The 17,295-nt window shown below is 56.3% G+C and overlaps 2 protein-coding genes across 2 annotated transcripts; one reads left to right on the top strand and one right to left on the bottom strand.

Moving 5' to 3' along the window:
• The first annotated feature begins 591 nt into the window (after nucleotides 1-591).
• Nucleotides 592-8,083, top strand: DRC5 (dynein regulatory complex subunit 5). Its single transcript, XM_027126835.1, has 4 exons — nucleotides 592-868; nucleotides 1,863-2,434; nucleotides 5,903-6,352; nucleotides 7,907-8,083. Exons 1-4 carry the CDS (start codon nucleotides 592-594, stop codon nucleotides 8,081-8,083), a joined length of 1,476 nt encoding a protein of 491 aa, XP_026982636.1.
• Nucleotides 8,084-8,851: 768 nt separating this feature from the next.
• Nucleotides 8,852-16,697, bottom strand: TMEM151B (transmembrane protein 151B). The gene is made up of 3 exons (XM_027126834.1): nucleotides 16,575-16,697; nucleotides 14,008-14,619; nucleotides 8,852-12,785 (listed from the first exon to the last, which is right to left on the bottom strand). Exons 1-3 carry the CDS (start codon nucleotides 16,695-16,697, stop codon nucleotides 11,652-11,654), a joined length of 1,869 nt encoding a protein of 622 aa, XP_026982635.1. The 3' UTR covers nucleotides 8,852-11,651.
• Nucleotides 16,698-17,295: the final 598 nt, after the last annotated feature.

Raw genomic sequence — 17,295 nt, 5'->3', positions numbered from 1 at the left:
AAGCTTTGTGACATTGGGCAAGTCAGTTAACCTCTCTGTGCTTCAGTTTCACATCAGAAAAATGAGTCTATCAGTGCCTATCTCAAAAAGGCTTTTGTGAGAATCAAATGAGCCGATATGCATAAAAAACTAAAAAAAGGGTCCAGCATACAGCAATTGCTTGTAATTGCTGTACAGCTATTACTGTCTAAAATGTGGGGCTGTTGCTTGCTACAGTTTTGTGTGTCACAGTATGCTATGCCTCCTTGGATGCATTATTTTTATTCACTCCTCCCAATCAGCTTATTGGTAATTGTTATCCTCATTTCACAGAGGAAGCATCTGAAACTCAGAAAGTTTCAGTAACTGGCCCAAAGCCGCCCAGCTAGTGGGATTTGCACCTGGATTTGCTCTAATCCAGAGACTGACCCTTAACAACCACCCCTGCTACGTCTCTTGGTAAAAGCCCACCGAGACCGTCCAAAGTAACAACTCCATCCCTTCCTCTTGCTCCAGGTTCCCGCCGGCATCCAGGACCCGCCTGTCTGAGAAACTCCCTGTCACAAGGCCATCACCAAGAGGCCACTTGTCCCTGTGTTGTCAGTCCCCAGCATGGAGGAAACCCAGATAACACCCCCACCGTCGGTCCCCAGCTGGTCCTCAACCTCCACCCAGGACCAGTCCTTCACTGCCGGCCAAGCTTCAAGCACAGGCCCGCAGCCCTCAAAGTCCTCTGTCATCCCACCCCCAGTGAAGTCCAAGGGCCCGAGTTCCGGGGCTGGGGTACGTCGGATGCGCAGGATCATCGCTGAGGATGCTGAGTGGTCAGTGGCCATTGTGCCCCTCCTCACAGAACTCTGCATTCAACACATTGTCAAGAACTTCCAGAGTGAGTCTGTCCCTGCCTCGGTCGGGAGACAAGGCCAGGAGTGGGGCCCAGTGGGCGGGGACTGCCTGGAGGTGAGGCCTCAGAGCTGGGTCCTGGGGCAGCCCCTGCCCTCCCACACAGCATCCTCATCCCCACTCAGCACCTCCCTTCCCCCCTCCCCAGAGGCCAAGACAGTTTCTCTGGCCCTCCCCACTTGCAGGTCCCACCAGGCTCCCCCACACACTGTGCCCTCCATGCCTATGCCTGTTTCTCGACTGTCCCACTCTCTCCAACAAAGCCCAGCCCAAGCCATACCTACCTCCTCCTCCAGAAAGCCCTCCCTGATTGATCGTCCTCCACTCTCTCGGAGTCTTCCATGGCGTGTACAGGTTCTTGGTTTGTTCTGTACTTTAGTCTCTGTAAATGTTCATCCTTTTCAAAGATGAGTTGCCAACCTCTCTTACCAGATGGGGAGCTCTGTGAGGACAGGGCCATCATTTTGTCTACAGCACTTGTCACCACCAGACCTACAATACATTCGTTTGACTTGTTTAGAGTCGCCTCTGCTCATGAGATGGAGCAGCTTCCTCTGTTTTGTTCACTCTTGTATCCTCCGCACTTAGAACAGTGTGTGGTGCATAGTAGGTGCTCAAAAAAACATTTTGTTTTGAAATGAATGAATCAAATCAAACTGGGAGCCTCTGAAGTCAGGGATTGTCTCCTCTACTAGATTAAGGAATAACTGAGGGCTGGACCTGAGATTCTGCCTCAGACTGGGAGCTCCCTGAGACCAAATGCTAAGATATCTACCTTCAACTGGGAACAACCCAGAGTCAGGGGTGATATCTCCCTCCTCAGGTTGAGCCTCCCTGAGAATAAAGTCTGCCTCCTCTCTCAGACTGGGCTTCCCTAAAGACAGGGGGTCTTGCCTTTCCTGGGTGCCCCCAGACAGGCTCAGCTCAGGGTAGCATGTGCAGCGTCCCCAACACTGTGACTCCTATTTCTGTTCCCAAAGACAACCCTATCCTGAAGCAGCTGCTCCCAGAGCATCAGAAGAAGGTCCTGAACCAACTGTCCCCCGACCTGCCGCTGGCTGTGACCGCCAACCTGATAGAGGATGAGAACTACTGGCGCCGCTGCTGCACGCAACGCTGGCCCGTGTGCCACGTGGACGAGCACGGCGGCAGCTGGAAGCGCATGTTCTTCGAGCTGCACCTGGAGAACCTGCTGAAGCACTTCATCCCCGGCACCACGGACCCCGAGGTAATCCTCAGCCTGCTGCCGCTCTGCAGGAACTACGTGCACACGATCCGGGTGGATCAGTTCCTTCCGCCCGTGCAGCTCCCGCCCCCACTTCGGGGCGGGGATCAGTCCGACTCCAGCAGTGAAGGAGAGATGGAGGAGGAGCCGGCCATGGGCCACTACCAACTGGGCGACCTGGTGGCTGGCCTGAGCCACCTGGAGGAACTGGACCTGGTGTACGGTGTCAAGGACTGTGGCATGAACTTCGAGTGGAACCTCTTCCTCTTCACCTACCGCGACTGCCACTCCCTGGCAGCCACAGTCAAGGCATGCCACACGCTCAAGGTACCACCTGCCATTCTCAGCATCTCTCTGATTTGATTCCCTCTTCCCTTCCCTTCCTCTTGTATCCCCACCTTCTTCTCCTATTTCCTTCTCGCTCATTGACCAAGTGTCCTTTTTCTTTCTTTTTTTTTTTTTGGCTGCGTTGGGTCTTCGTCACTGGGCGCGGGCTTTCTCTAGTTGCAGTGAGCAGGGGCTGCTCTTCGTTGCGGTGCGTGGGCTTCTCATTGCGGTGGCTTCTTTTGTTGCGGAGCACAGGCTCTAGGCACGCAGGCTTCAGTAGTTGCAGCACTCGGGCTTAGTAGTTGCGACACATGGGCCCTAGAGCGCAGGCTCAGTAGTTGTGGCGCATGGGCTTAGTTGCTCCTCGGCATGTGGGATCTTCCCGGACCAGGGCTCAAACCCGTGTCCCCTGCATTGGCAGGCAGATTCTTAACCACTGCGCCACCAGGGAAGTCCCTGACCAAGTGTCCTCTTATGCACTCTGCACCAAGCTGGGTTCTGGGGATGCAGAGATGCACAAGGCACTGCCCTGCCCATTCACCAGCCATTTAGTCATCCAACACACATCTGCACTCCAGGCCCTGTCCTAGGTGCTGAAGATTCAATCATGAGCACAATTATACCATTTGTGCCCTCCAGCTAACAGTCTGGTGGGGATAAAAGGCAGTAATCAGCAATCATATAAATGTAAAATTGCAACTCGAACAGAGTTGCCAGATTTACCAAATAGAAATATAGGACATCCAGTTAAATTTGAATTTCAGATACACAACGAATATTTTTTTAGTTTAAGCATGTCCCAAATATTCTGGTTGGAAGAGAGAGAGCCTGCCAAGAAATCAGAGGTGGGAGAGAAGAAGGACACAGCACTGTGTCCCAGAGCCGAGGGATGCTTTTCAAGAAAGGGGTGAGCAGCAGGGAAGTGGGATGGAGCTGAGGACCGGATTTAGCAAACTTGGAGGTCACTGGGCGGAAGCTGTGTCAATGGAATGCCAGGAGCAGAGGCCAGATTGGAGTGGTTTATGGAGAGAGTGGGAAGTGAGGAAACGGAATGACCATGATCAGGTTTTTCAAGAACTTGGCTGTGAATGGGGGAGAAAGGTAGAGCAGTAACAGATGAGGGGGTTAGGTTTTCTTAAGAAGAAATTTGCATGTGTTTAAAAACAATGTATAAAAACAAAAATAAACAAATAATCAAATGTATAGGCTTTTGCACAGCAAAGGAAACCATAAACAAAATGAAAAGACAACCTACAGACTGGGAGAAAATATTTGCAAATGATGCAACCAACAAGGGCTTAATTTCCAAAATATACAAACAGCTCATACAACTTAATAACCAAAAAAACAACCCAATCAAAAAATGGGCAGAAGACCTAAAAAGACATTTCTCCAAAGAAGACATACAGATGGCCAACAGACACATGAAAAGATGCTCAACTTTTCTAATTATTAGAGAAACGAAATCAAAACTACAGTGAGGTATCACCTCACACCAGTCAGCATGGCCATCATTTAAAAGTCTACAAATAATAAATGCTGGAGAGGGTATGAAGAAAAGAGAACACTCCTACATTCATTGCTGGTGGGAATGTAAATTGGTACAGCCACTGTGGAGAACAGTATGGAGGTTCCTTTAAAACCTAAAAATACAGTTACCATATGATTCAGCAGTCCCACTCTTGGGCATATATCCAGAGAAAACTCTAATTCGAAAAGATATATGCACCCCAGTGTTCACAGTTGCATTATCTACAATAGCCAAGACATGGAAGCAACCTAAATGAATGAATAAAGAAGATGTGGTATATATAAACAATGGAATACTACTTAGCCATAAAAAAGAATAAAATAATGCCATTTGCAGCTACATGGATGGACCTAGAGATTATCATGCTAAGTGAAGTAAGTCAAACAAAGACATACCATATGATATCACTTATATGTGGAATCTAAAATATGATACAAGATATTTACAAGACAGAAATAGACTCACAGACATTGAAAACAAACTTATGGTTACCAAAGGAGAAGGGGTGTGGGAGGGATAAATTAGGAGTTTGGGATTAACAGATACACACTATTATATATAAAATAGATAAGGTCCTACTGTATAGCTCAGGAAACTATATTCAATATCCTGTAACAAACCATAATGGAAAAGAATATGAAAAAGAATCACTTTGCTGTATACCAGAAACTAACACAACATTATAAATCAACTATACTTCAATAAAATAATGAAAAATAAAAAAAACAAAAGTAAAAAATGAAACCAATGTAAAGCTCCACCCAATTGCAAGAAAGGAGACAGGAAGAATGGGGTCTAGAGATGAGGTAGGGCGGTTGGCTCCAGGCAGAGGGGAGAGTGGATGTGGTGGGTTGCAGTGGATTTATGTTTGGGATTAGGAAAAGAAAGGGTTCCTACTCAATGGCTGAGGAGACCCACCTCAGGCTGTAGGGTGAGGGGCTGGAGAAGGTTGAAATCGTTGTTGTTGTAGATTATGAGAGAGTATATTGTCCAGAGAAGCAGAGTTGAGTTGGCACTCAGCACTGAGGGCCTATTGGTGGTTCCAGTGATACCAGCCAGTCCTGTGATGTGACGTTTTCCATCATGTCAGTTGCTTGGGCCCAGACATACAGGAGATAGAGTGGGGTTGATCCACAGTGGAGCTTTGCCAGATAGAGGCAATAAAAAAGAGGGACAAAAGATTCAGAGCTGGCTAAGAGGGATGTAGAGAGAGGAGAGGACTGAAGGACGGGGAGGCCAGCCACTCAGAGGTCTCAAGGCAGAGGGAGCAGCGGGCCAAGCCAGTGAAAAGCAAAGGGACAGGGGTCCCACCTCCGATATTCATAATGCTAGTCCCACCTCCTTTCTTTTCTCTTTTTTCTTCATCCCATCCATTTACTGTTTCTCAACGTTTCCCACGTTCTCCCTGGTTCTTACCCTGGCACTCTCCTTCAAAGAGTTCCTCTCCTTGCCACGGTGGAGCTTAGCTGGCTGAGGAGGGTGCAGTGAGGGGCTGCGGCATCCAACAGGCCTGGATTCAAAACCTGCCTCCACAGCTTAATCATTGTGCGACTCTGGGCAAATGATGTATCTGCTCAAAGCCTCCATTTTCTACTGTAAAACGGAGATGCTGAGGGTTAGGGATATGGCTATGGAATGTTCTAGCAGCATGCCCAGCACATAGTCATTTCTCAATAAGTGGTAGTCTTTTCCCCCTACTAGGTGCCACCAATTCTGCACCACCGTGTCACGCTGGGTAGGCCTGCCCTGCCCAAGAGCCAGCCAGGTGGCCGAACCCCTCATCCATTACCGCTCTACCTTTCTCCCCCTTCCCAGCCAAGTTCTTGAAAGAGAAGAACTCCTCCTCCCTGGGGCTCCCTCCTCTACCTGCAGGAGGTAGGCAGGCAGGCAGATGATTCCTGGTTGCAGGGTGCTGTGGGCCCTCTGCCTGCCCACAGATCTTCAGGCTGACCCGAAGCAAGGTGGACGACGACAAGGCCCGCATCCTCATCTGCAGCCTCCTGGACCACGCGGCCCTAGAGGAGCTGGACCTGTCACACAACCTCATCGGAGACCGGGGCGCGCGCGCCGCTGCCAAGCTGCTGGGCCACAGCCGCCTGCGCGTGCTCAACCTCGCCAACAACCAGGTGCGCGCGCCCGGCGCCCAGTCGTTGGCTCACGCCCTGGCGCACAACAGCAACCTCGTCTCCCTCAGCCTGCGCCTCAACTGCATCGAGGATGAGGGCGGCCAGGCGCTCGCCCACGCCCTGCAGACCAACAAGTGCCTCACCACACTGCACCTCGGGGGCAACGAGCTGTCCGAGCCCACTGCCACGCTCCTCTCCCAGGTGCTGTCCGTCAACACCACGCTCACTAGCATCAACCTGTCCTGCAACCACATCGGGCTGGTGAGCCACCGCTTCCGGGACAGGCAGGGCCAAGGGGAGGCCCTGGGGCCTTGGGAGGCGGGAGTGGAATCCGATTGCTGTGGGGTACGTAGAGGATAATTGTTAGGATCACAGCCTTTACCCGGTTATCAGCCCAGTTCTGCCATTTAGCACTTGGTTAGGTTACTTAACCTTTTGGGGCCTCCATCTCCTCCTCTGTAAAATGGGAATAATAATAGCATCTACTTCTAAGTGTTGTTACTGGGAGGATTAAATGAGTTATGCTTGTAAAGCAGTTATCCATTGCAGGCACTGGCTAGGTCCTCAGTAACTGCTAGCTGTTACTATTACTCGGGGTTCTATAGTATGGATACTGGGTGCCTATGCTAGGCACCCAGTATCCATTCGTTGTTCTTTAACCCTCGCAGTTATCTAGTAAAATGTGTATTCTTAACCCCACTTTACAGATGGAAAACTGAACCTCAGAGAGGTTAGTGAGTTGCCCGAGAGCATCCAGTCAGGTTGAAAGCCTGGATCCTTTCCAATAGACAATGTCTTTCAAATCTTGACCAAGTCTCAGAGTAACAAATGCAATTAACATGAACACCTAGTGAACGTATACATCAATATAACAGAATTGAAAGTTACTTGTACTGCTTGTGATGTATACTGATGATTTCCTTTATAATGTACACGGCTTCATTAAAAACAAAAATGCTCTGTGACCCGTTGAATTGACTTTGCAACACGCTGTTGGATCACAACCTTAGAAGAGCAGCATTCTGCCTCCCAATGTGGAATTTTTCACATTAGGCCTGGCCCACCCAACCCAGAAGGGGCTGGAGCTGTAGGAACTAGCGAGGACAGCCCTCCATGTACTCCAGTTAGGGCCCTGCACCCTCTACCAAACCTCCCCCGAGGACAGTCTTACTCACATAGACACTGTCTCCAGAGGGGGCGCTCTTGGCTACAAGTAACAGAAAGCTTAATCGGGAAATGGCTTAAACAAGAGGAATATTCATTGTGTCCCATAATCAGAAGCCTGGGGGAAGGGGGCTCTGGGGTTGGTGAGATCCTTGGCTCAGCACCGTCCTCTGCTCTGCCCACCTAACCACACAGCCACGTCCTCTCTTGTGCGACTCTCATGAGCCCAAGATGGTGGCTGCATTTTCCATTGGGCCACGCTCTTTTGTTCTCTTTTATGAGGAGAAACTTCCCAGAAGTCACTCCCTCCAGACTTCCTCCTCATATCTCACAAGCCAGATTTGTCTCACGTGCTCATGGCTGAACCAGAGGAGCGGAATCACCATCACTGACATAGCGCCATGTTTTTCAAACCACTGGGGTTGAAAAATCAATTTAGTGAACTTTGAGCACCATTTTTCTCCGGGAATAGGATGGAACAGGATAGAATAGGATAGAAAATGTCAGTGCCACACAAATAGGTTAAGAATTGTTTTGTGAACCTGTTGTTTCAGTCACATCTGTATAAACATGTGTATGTGCGTACACACCCGCGTGTGTGATCCTGGGTAGTGGCGGAAAGTGATGCTTTCCTTTGTATTCCTGAACCAGGATGGCGGGAAGCAGCTTCTAGAAGGCATGTCAGACAACAAGACCCTCCTGGAGTTTGATTTGCGCCTGTCAGGTATCGCCCAGGAGAGCGAGTATCTCATCGGCCAGGCCCTCTGTGCCAACCGTGAAGCAGCCCGCCAGCGGGCCCTGAGTTCCAGCCACGGCCAAGGGCCCTGAGAACCTGGCGGGATAAGATGGGGACAGGGCTGGGGCAGTGAGCAGACCTGGGTCACTGCCCTAGCCCCATCCCTCATTTCATGCCCCTGCCATGCCTGCTGCACAGTGTCACACTGGTCTGGAGGGAGTGGGGAGGGAGACCAAGAATATCTTTGGGATGAGTGATCAAGGGTTGTGCAGATAAAGATGTGAGGAGAGGAAGGGGCTTGGGATAGGGGTAGGAAATAGGACTTAGCCCTGGTACGCATGGAGAGGATATTACCGGACTCACTGAAATGACTGACTTCTCCCAAGAATGGGGAAGGCAAAGCAGACTCTAAGGGACTGTGCCGGCCCAGACTCTCCCACAGGGGTCGCCCATCTCCCTGACTACCCTCCTCCCCACCATTTTTCTCTCTACCAAACAGATCCTTGACCTCTTGACCTTCAAACACACTCTCTCTCTCCACCCCCACCCACCCCCCGCCAGGCTACAGCATAGCTTTGCCTGGCTCTTCCACCATCACCCCTGCCGGTGCCACCTCCCTCTTGCTTAACTCCCGCTTAAGTCATCCAGTTCTACAAGCCACGCCATCCCTAATCCATTCCCTTCAACCTGGGAAGGGGGAAACAGAGGTGACAGGAGGGGCTCAGACCCATCGGCCTCCCCAGATTGCTGCTCACGGACGGGGAGATGGCGAGAGAGGTGCGACACTGGGAAGGGAAGTCAGTGAGTCATCTGCAACTTTATTATCCACCAGTTTGATTTATACAATCTTTGCGCTTGGAAATCCACGACAGAAAGGCCACAGTGTGATGCACCCAGTTGACAGAGACCTGTCTTCTCCCCAGCCAGGCCCAGCCCACCCCACAAGCCCTTGTCCCCAGGACACATGAAACCTTCCAGGCATCCTCCATGAGTCCCCGTCACTCTGTGGCCGCCCGCCTTGGGGCCACACCCACGGGAATCACATCTACCCACAGGGCCACAAGAGGCCCTGATGATGGATTCAGGCAGAGCCCCATCTCCCATCCTCCTCGGGCTGAACCTCCAGCCCTGTGTTTCCAGAGGGTGTGTCATGGGCTGCACCCACAGCCTTGGGGCGCTTTCCAGGGACTCCTTCCAACAAGCAGAGCACCAAAGGGGGCTTGGCAGTGACCGCACGTGTGTGCCTGTCTGGGCAACCTTGAGTCTGTCTGTGCCTGACACCCTCTGACAGTTCCGAGTGCAAACGTGTAGGTGTGAGGGTGTGTGAGTGTGTGTGTACATAGCCACAGCTGCTAGCAGAGGGTCTAATTAGAGAAACAAGAACATTCAGTGTAAAGTTTAATTTTAGAGATTAGTTAATTTTCTGGTTTTGTTTTCCCTGGCAATCAATAAAGCTACCAAGAAAACAGACCACAGAATTGGTTTCTCTCTAAGTCTGTGCATATGTGGGAGGTGTGAGGCTGTCTGTGTGAGAAGACCTAGGCAGAAATGGTCAATACAGGTAAAAATAATAACAGCCCCTCCCCTTTCCCCCTCCTCCCAGCTCAGGTTCTGTCTCAGGAATGGCCCGGAGGCAGGAGGAGCCGAGTTCCTCCCTCCTTGGAGCCATGAGGTGGCCAGGATGCCCCACACAAGGGAGTGACATCCGGGTGCCAGCTGGCCAAGAACTGGGTCCTGAGGCCACAGCTCACCACCTGTACCTTGAAGATGTCCGTTCAGAGGAAACGGGTGCTCCAACCCCCAGGCCCCTGGAGAGCACAGTGCTGGCGGGTAGGTGGCACTGCTGCCCAGGGAAACCTAGTGGGCAGCTGTTCCCCTCCTCCCCAAGCCTCCTCTTCTCCGGCCTCCTCTCTCTTCCCACTCAGCCATCTCCACCTGAAAGTTAGGCTCAACCCTGATGGGCCACAGGCCGTGGTGTCCCCACAATCTGTGGTCCCCAGTCCCCCAGGAAAGGAGCTTAGGGGAGCCAGAGGAGATGTTGCATAGGTGGAGGCCATACCCTTGGGGGGTACAGGCCTGGCTAGGCTGGAGGAAGAGGGGAGAGGCTGGAGGAGGGAAAGGGGCAGCTCTGATGGCTCAGGTGACATGAGGAGCATCAGGGGTGAGCCATGTTGGAGGCCTGAGGGTTTTCCTCTCCAGCTGGAAATGTGAGCCCCTTCCCTGGGCACTGTCAGCTGGGAAAACATTAGCCAGGGGATTTGGGAGGGCAGGGGGTTTGCACACAGACATGCACACGGAAGCACATCAGGGTAGGAGTAGTGGGGGAACAGCGCACAGGGCCAGCGCCCTGCGGCCGTGGCAGTTTGCCCCTTTGAAGACCCTGAGACACACAGCAGGGCTTCAGCTCATGGGCTAGGGGAGGACAGAGGGGTCGGGCAAGATTTAGAGAATTCCTGCCTCTGACCCTGCCACTGGAAATGAGTCTTTCTCCAGCTGGGGTTCCTGACAAGGTCCTCAGCCCTGCAGAGGCTCTGCTTGCACACGACCACTCTCCACTCTTCCCCACAAGTTCGGGGGAGGCAAGGGCCGTCCCCCACAGACACCCCGACCTTTGGGGGGTCTTTTCACGACCCTCTCCTCTGTGACTCCCACTAGCTTCCTGAGTTCCCCCTTGTCACCCAGGCCTATCTCCTGCTCTCCCCACTTAGTCATTCATTCACTTTGGTCAGCTTGAAGGAATGCTGCCTGGGTGGTCTCCCACCCTCTCTGAAGGGAGTGCCCTCCCAGAACCCAGGTGACGAGGCTACAGTTTAAAGGACTGAGGTGCACTGCCCTCCACAGTTTGCCTTGCCCCTCACCCCTGGCAACAGCTCTTCAGAGCCAGGGAGCAGGAGGGGAGGGAGAGGTGTGAAATCTGCGTGGTGAGTACAGTCCCCTCCAGGACCCAGCCTCCCAGGGCCCAGTGAGATAAACAACAGCAGAGGGAGTGGCAAAGAGGAAACCCCGGGCCAGCGCCAAGAAGAGATCAACATTTCCATGGCTTTGAGATGGAGTATCGCGGCTGACACCTGCCCAGGCCTCAGACCCACTGAATTCATTAGCTTGGATGGAAGCCAGCCCTGCTCTTCTCCAAACCACTGCCCCCTCGGTAGAGAGAGGCCCCGAGAGGCCCCAGCGGAGCCAGGCTGCGGAGGAAGGAAAGCCCCAATTGCCCTTCCCCTGGCCTGTAAACCTCCCCAGCTGCAAAGCGAGGGCCTCTCCCTTGAGGCGAGGCCCAACGCGGGTGCCACGGCAGTCTCCACGTAACAGTCATTAGATCCGTTGAAAGGCGGGACTGGAAATTCCGAGTGTGCGAGTATGCGTGTGGGAAGTGGAGGTGTCCCCCTAGGAACTCAGGGGCGGGGCTGGAAGAGACAACTCTACCGGGGCGGGATTCCCTCCCCTCCCCACAGCTGTCTATGTTCAGGAAAGGCGGGTGTGGGGGGGTGCTCGAATCGGCCCCTTCGGGGTCTGTCCCTTGCCCCCTCGCCTCCCCCCACCCCACCCGCACCGTGCCCAGCACAGCCTCGGCCACATTCTCGACTCCCACTGCTACACGCAGGGAGCACCATCCGGCGAGGGGCAGTGAGGAGGCCGTTGGGCCGGTCCAGGGCCCCGGGGTCACAGTGAGGTCTCTACGCAGGAGCCGTGGCGGTGCAACGGCCGGTGGCCGTGGCCCAGACATCCCTCCTGCCGGTGCACGATGAGCACGGGGAAGTAGAGGGCGTCGTGGTAGGGCGGCGGCGGCCCGCCCTCCTCCTCGTCTTCGTCGTCCTCGTCGTCCCCCATGCTGGCCTGGCTGGACAGCCGCGTCTGCTCGGTGGGGCAGCTCGCCTCGTTGACGCTCCCGCTCCGGCTGCGCCACAGGCAGCTGCGCCGGGAGCCGTAGAGGCGGCCCAGGGAGAAGCGGCTGCCCCCGCAGCCCGCCCCGCCGCCAGGCCCTGGTCCGGCCCGAGGGCTGGCGCAGATGCTAAGAGCGCTGCGCGAGAAGATGGACGAGCTACTGACGGCGCGCTGGCAGTGCTCGCAGCTGCGCCTGTACGGGGCCAGGCCCGCTGCGCCTGGGCCACCCACCCCACCGTAGCGGCACGTGGGCGCGTAGCCGCCCGCCGCGCCCCCAGCACAGCGCGCGCCCAGCCCCGCCAGGTCCATGAGCACCGCCTCCGAGTAGCTGGGCACCAGCTGCTGGTTGGAGCGTATGTGCCACTCGAGCTCCGTGCTGTCCACCGTGTTGACCCGCGGCAGGCGGTGCGTGAGCGGGGGCAACAGCTCGTCGCTGGGGCTGAGGCCGCCGCCCGCGCTGCCGCTGGCCGAGCTCGGGCCCTCCAGGCCGAAAAGCTTCTCCACGTGGTAGTGCGCATAGGCCGTGCGGTACTCGGCCAGCACGCGCAGCGGCCACGACAGCGTGAGCAGCGCCGCAGCCCAGAACGCCGACGAGCAGGCGTACCAAGGTGGCCTGGCCGGGTCGGGGAAGGCCACCATGAATTCGCGGAAGTCCACATTCTTGAGGTGCATGCCCTCGCGCGCCTCCATGTAGTCGTCCAAGCCCTCGTTCTCGGCGAAGAAGCGCGCGCGCTGGCACAGGTACGCGTTCTCGGCCTCCACGCTGGCGAAACTGAAGCACTTGGTGAAGCGCAGGCGCGTGGCAGGCGCGCCCTCCAGCCCCACCAGCGCCTTGGACACGTCGCGGACGCCACAGCGCTCGTAGTCGAACTCGGCCTCGGCCACGTGCGTGTTGACGCGCTCATGGTAGACCTGTGGCGCCGGGGAAGGCGGCAGGAGTCGCTTCTCTCCGCTTACCCTCCTCCGCCCCATCACTGCTCTTGATCAAATCCTCAGCCTGTCCTGGTTTAGCTCCCGGTTGGGGCCAGGTAAGATCTTACCGGGTTTATAGAGACATTGAGGCCCTCAGCTTCCTCAGTGAGTTAGAGATGAGGGCGGGTCTAGGAACTCATCCCTACTTATGTGCCTTCTCACTTTAACTAAGCCCTGCTCCGTCTAGGGGTCAGTCCCAGGCCCTGCATTGTCCCTCCGGCTTGCCTGATCCTTTTGCCACTGCATCTTTTGTCCCACGCTGCCCCCTCATCACCCCAAACAGCCTACCCGTCTTCCCTTTTACAAGTGTGTTTCCAAATGGACCCCCCAGAGGAGGTCCCTGTGGACCCCCTTTGTCTCTGGTCTCCCTGCTGCCACCTTTAGCTAGTACCCGGCCTCCCTCCTGATCCTCACAGGGCCCAAGCTTTGTCTACCCAGCCCAATCCTGAGACAGTGGAGAGGTCCCCCTTATCTGGGAAAATCTCTTCCACCACGGCTCTAATATGCCTAATCCCAGCAGGTATACGGAGTGCTGCTTGACACTCCCTCCATGCCTCCCAGGCCTACCTCCACCTTTTTGCCAGCTGACCCCCACCTCTGGGAGCCTCACACTTGGGATCCACAGCCCTGAGTTTGCGTCTAGCACTACCACTTAGAAGCTGCAGAACTTGGGCAAGTCACTGAGCTCAGGTCTCTTTAACTGTGAAAGAGGACTTGGTAGCAGGCGCCTCACTAATCAGCCTGTGAGGCTGTGCATGTGAAACACCTCCAACCATTAAGCACTAAACCATACAGACCCTGGAGCCAGACTGCCAGGGTTCAAATCCCAGCTCCACCACACACTAGCTGTTTGACCTTAGGTAAGTTACTGAACCTCTCCAAGCCTCAGTTTCCTCATCTGTAAAATGGGGGTAATAGTTACCTACCTCATAGGGTTATCATGAGGGTTAAATAAATGATTTGACATTTGTAAAGTAGTTAGAGCAGACCCTGGCTGCTAGTAAGTGTTTGCCGTTATAATTACGGTGGGTGTTATTGTCCTCCTGTTGCAGTGCCCACAAGAACTCACTGCTGCCTGTGCTCCTCCCCCTCAGGACAGTCGAGCAGGGTCCCAGCACCCCCTCCCACCTGGACTGGCCTCTGCTCCCCTCCAGTTCCTCACCTGGGTGGTGGTGTAGGCGTCTCCATTGCGGTATCGGGTGACCTGGCGGGTGCGGCGGACATAGTGGTAGCTGATGGCCTTCCACCAGATACATGGCGTGGCCTGCTGCATGCGGCCCACGCGCTCCCGCACGCTGCTCACATCCACGCGGTGCTGCAGCTCGTGGCGGGCTTGGCAATGCCAGCACTCCACCAGGTAGACAGCGTACAGCATGAGCAGGAAAGCCAGGGGGATGTAGACATAGCCGTTGGAGCAGGGGCTGTCGTGGTACATGAGGCTGTTGCCCTGGTAGGCGCTGCTGAAGGTGAGGCGGGTCACCGTGGTGACGTGGCACCAGGCCACGGCCCCCAGGCAGCCGTACATGAGCAGCGAGAGGAGCAGGCACTTCCAGTGGGACTCACGGCAGAGGGACTTGGTGAAAGAGGGCTGGATGGGACGCTGCTGCTCAGAAGGGCAGGCAAAGGGGCCAAGATGAGTGCGGAGTGAGACGGAGTGGCAAGGCCCAGCACAGAGATGGATGGCGGGCCAGAGGCCGACACCGGCGATGACAGGCAGAGACAGACAGGAATGTGCAGAGAGAGTCAGACCAAGATGGGAGGCCAGGACCAGAGATTAACACAGAAGTAACCCAGAGTGAGCCATGAGGACAGGAAAGAGGGACGGAATACCAGTACAGAGAAGTGCAGAGGCAGAGGGATCAGAGCCAGAGATGGAGGGAGAAGGCCCAGGTGGCAGAGAAGACACAGATGGATAGGATGGCACCCAGAGAAACAGAGTCCAAAGACAGACACAGAGATGGCAATGAAACAGGAGAAGGTGTGCATAGGGAAGACAGGGAGGACAGATAGGCATCAGAGAAGGCAGGTCCCCAGCCTGGACCCCTTCCAGGTATTCCAGGAAAGGGGAGAGGGGCCCACTGACATCACCTTCCCACTTCACAGGTGGGGCCCTCCCTTCTTCCAGAACCTAGGAGGAGCCAATTCCTCTGACCCATCCACCTCCCGGTCCCTCACAGACAATTAGCCTCATACCTCCCAGGAAACCCCAAGCCCTGTCTCCTTCCCCATACTCTGGACCCCAGGTCCCCTGTGAGTCTCCCTAACATCCACCCCTGTTCTAAGATAAAAGGCAGGGGGGTTTGTGTCCCTGAGCAGCAAGTGGTCCAGGAGGATATATCCAGAAGGGCAGAGGCACGTGGCTGGGGAGAGGGGATGTGGGACAGGGGTGGGGGGGGCAGGGAGGGAGATGTTCGCAGCCCAGCCATTTGTCAAGAGAAAACGATTTTTGGTGCGGGGGTCTATTAAAGCACTGATCACGCTCTGGCCCCCAGTTGTCCCGGTGAGTTGTTTACGTGTGTGGCTGGCTCCTCCACTAGACTGGGTGCTCCTGAGGGCAGGGCCTCATTCCCTGTGCATCCTGGGTGCTGGCACCCACAGCCGCTCAGTGATGAGTACTGAGTCGGATTTCTGGCGGCAGCCTGGGCTTTCCCTCTCCTCCCCCCACTGTCTAGCTTCAGGAACCCTCCACACACCCTCCTGCTGAGATCCTGACTTTTTCTTTCAATTCCCCAGGCTGGACCTGGAGGCTAGCCAAGGGAAGGGAGAGAAAGGTGGAGAGGAAGGGCACAGTAACAGACAGCAGGCCCTGGACCCGGTGTGAAATCCGAGGAAAGATCTGGAAGTACAGATAGGTAGGTGCGCTGGGAAACAGTACTCAGCACATGCAAACAAGATTAGGGGACGTGTGCCTTTCAGAGAGCCTTGTCCTGCGAGGGGAGCATATGTGCCCCTTGGTGTGCCTGAGTGTGCACTTGTCCCAGTGAGAGGGCGTGTGGAAGGGGCTCTGCCTGCGGGTCCTGCCTGTGTGCTTCTGCCCCAGTGCCGTGTGCAGTGTGTGCACGAGTGTGCATGGGAGATGGAGCAGCCCCTGGTACTCTCCTCCATTTCTTTTGTCTCCAGATTCAGAGGACTGAAGAGTAGGACCCCCAACAAGGGATGTGCTGGTTACCAAAACTGGGAAGGATTCCTGGGCTCAGGGCCCCCTGGAGGGGGGCCTGCATGGATATGGGGAGAGAGAGGCGCACATCCCCCACGCACACACTCCCAGTGACTCCAGGGGGGAGATCGCCTCTGCACACATTTGACCTTTTTAGGGCCCCAACTCACGTTAACACTACCATTTCCCCCGTGGAACTGGCAGGTACTCTCCTGCCTCCGCAGCCCCTACAAGTCACCCTGCCTGGCCTTCGAGATAGCATCCCCTCCGCGAAATGGGATCCCGGACACCATCCCCACCCCCACCAGCCCGGGATCCGCGAGGCTCCGCCCCTAGGCCCCTCCCCCTGCCCGGGACCCCCCGAGCCCCGCCCCCGGCGCGGCCCCTTCCCTGCCACCGCGGACAGCTCCGGCCGCCGGGTGGGGGCAGCGAGGCGGGACTGCGGCTGCGGCGGCCGGCTCGGGGTGCGGGGCGCCGGCCGCGCTGCGGCGGAACCGGCGGGGGCCGCGCGCGGCGGGGGATGGGGGTCAGGCTGCGGCCGCGCCGGGGGAAGGGGCGCCGCCGGCTCTCACCTCCTCTCGGGCGGGGCCCTCGTCCGCCGCCGCCGCCGTGGGCTCCTCCGGGACCCCGGGGCCACCACCGCCGCCGCCGCCGCCGCCGCCGCTCTCGCCCGCGGCCGAGCCAGGGGGGGACATGGCGTAGAGGGGGCGCGTCGAGCTCAGGGCCTCCCGGGGGGCTGCCGGGGGCCGGGGGCATCCTGCGCCGGCTCTGGGGAAGGGGCGGGAGGGGGCGGGGCCCTCGCTGCTCCCCACCCCCCGCCGGGGGGAGGGGGCCGGGAAAGGGCACCACGGGTAAGGGGCTCGGGGATGGGGATGGGGAGGCGGGCTGGGGGGCCGGGCCGGGGGGGGCCGGGGCCGGGGGTGGGTGTCACCTTGAGGCCCTCGCGGCGCCGCTCCGCCTCCCGCCCGCTCCCGCCGCCGCCTTTTGTCTGAGCCGAGCTGGAGCCAGCGCGCCCCCCCCCTTCCTCCCAGCGCAAGAGCCCCGCCCCCGGCCCCCCAAACTCCGCCTTCCCCAAGCCTATCTAATGGCCACCCCAAAGGGGAAAAGCAACAGGGGCTCCGCGCACCCCTTCCCCACTCCCAGCCCTGCTCACCACACGCACACGCACCATCCCCATCCCAGGAAGATCTAAGCCGAAACTCCTCTCGGTCTGTTTGTGGAGGGGGCGCCAGCGGTTCAACCAACATCCCTCCCCATCTTTGGTTCCCGCAAGTTCCCGGGGCTGAGAGTGGG

This window comes from Aethalodelphis obliquidens, unplaced genomic scaffold (genome assembly GCF_003676395.1).
Source record: "Aethalodelphis obliquidens isolate GAN/ISIS:26980383/991018 unplaced genomic scaffold, ASM367639v1 scaffold31, whole genome shotgun sequence".
Classification (NCBI taxonomy): domain Eukaryota; kingdom Metazoa; phylum Chordata; class Mammalia; order Artiodactyla; family Delphinidae; genus Aethalodelphis; species Aethalodelphis obliquidens.
The sequence above is the reverse complement of the archived record's forward strand: the minus strand, read 5'-3'. Positions and strand labels throughout refer to the sequence as shown.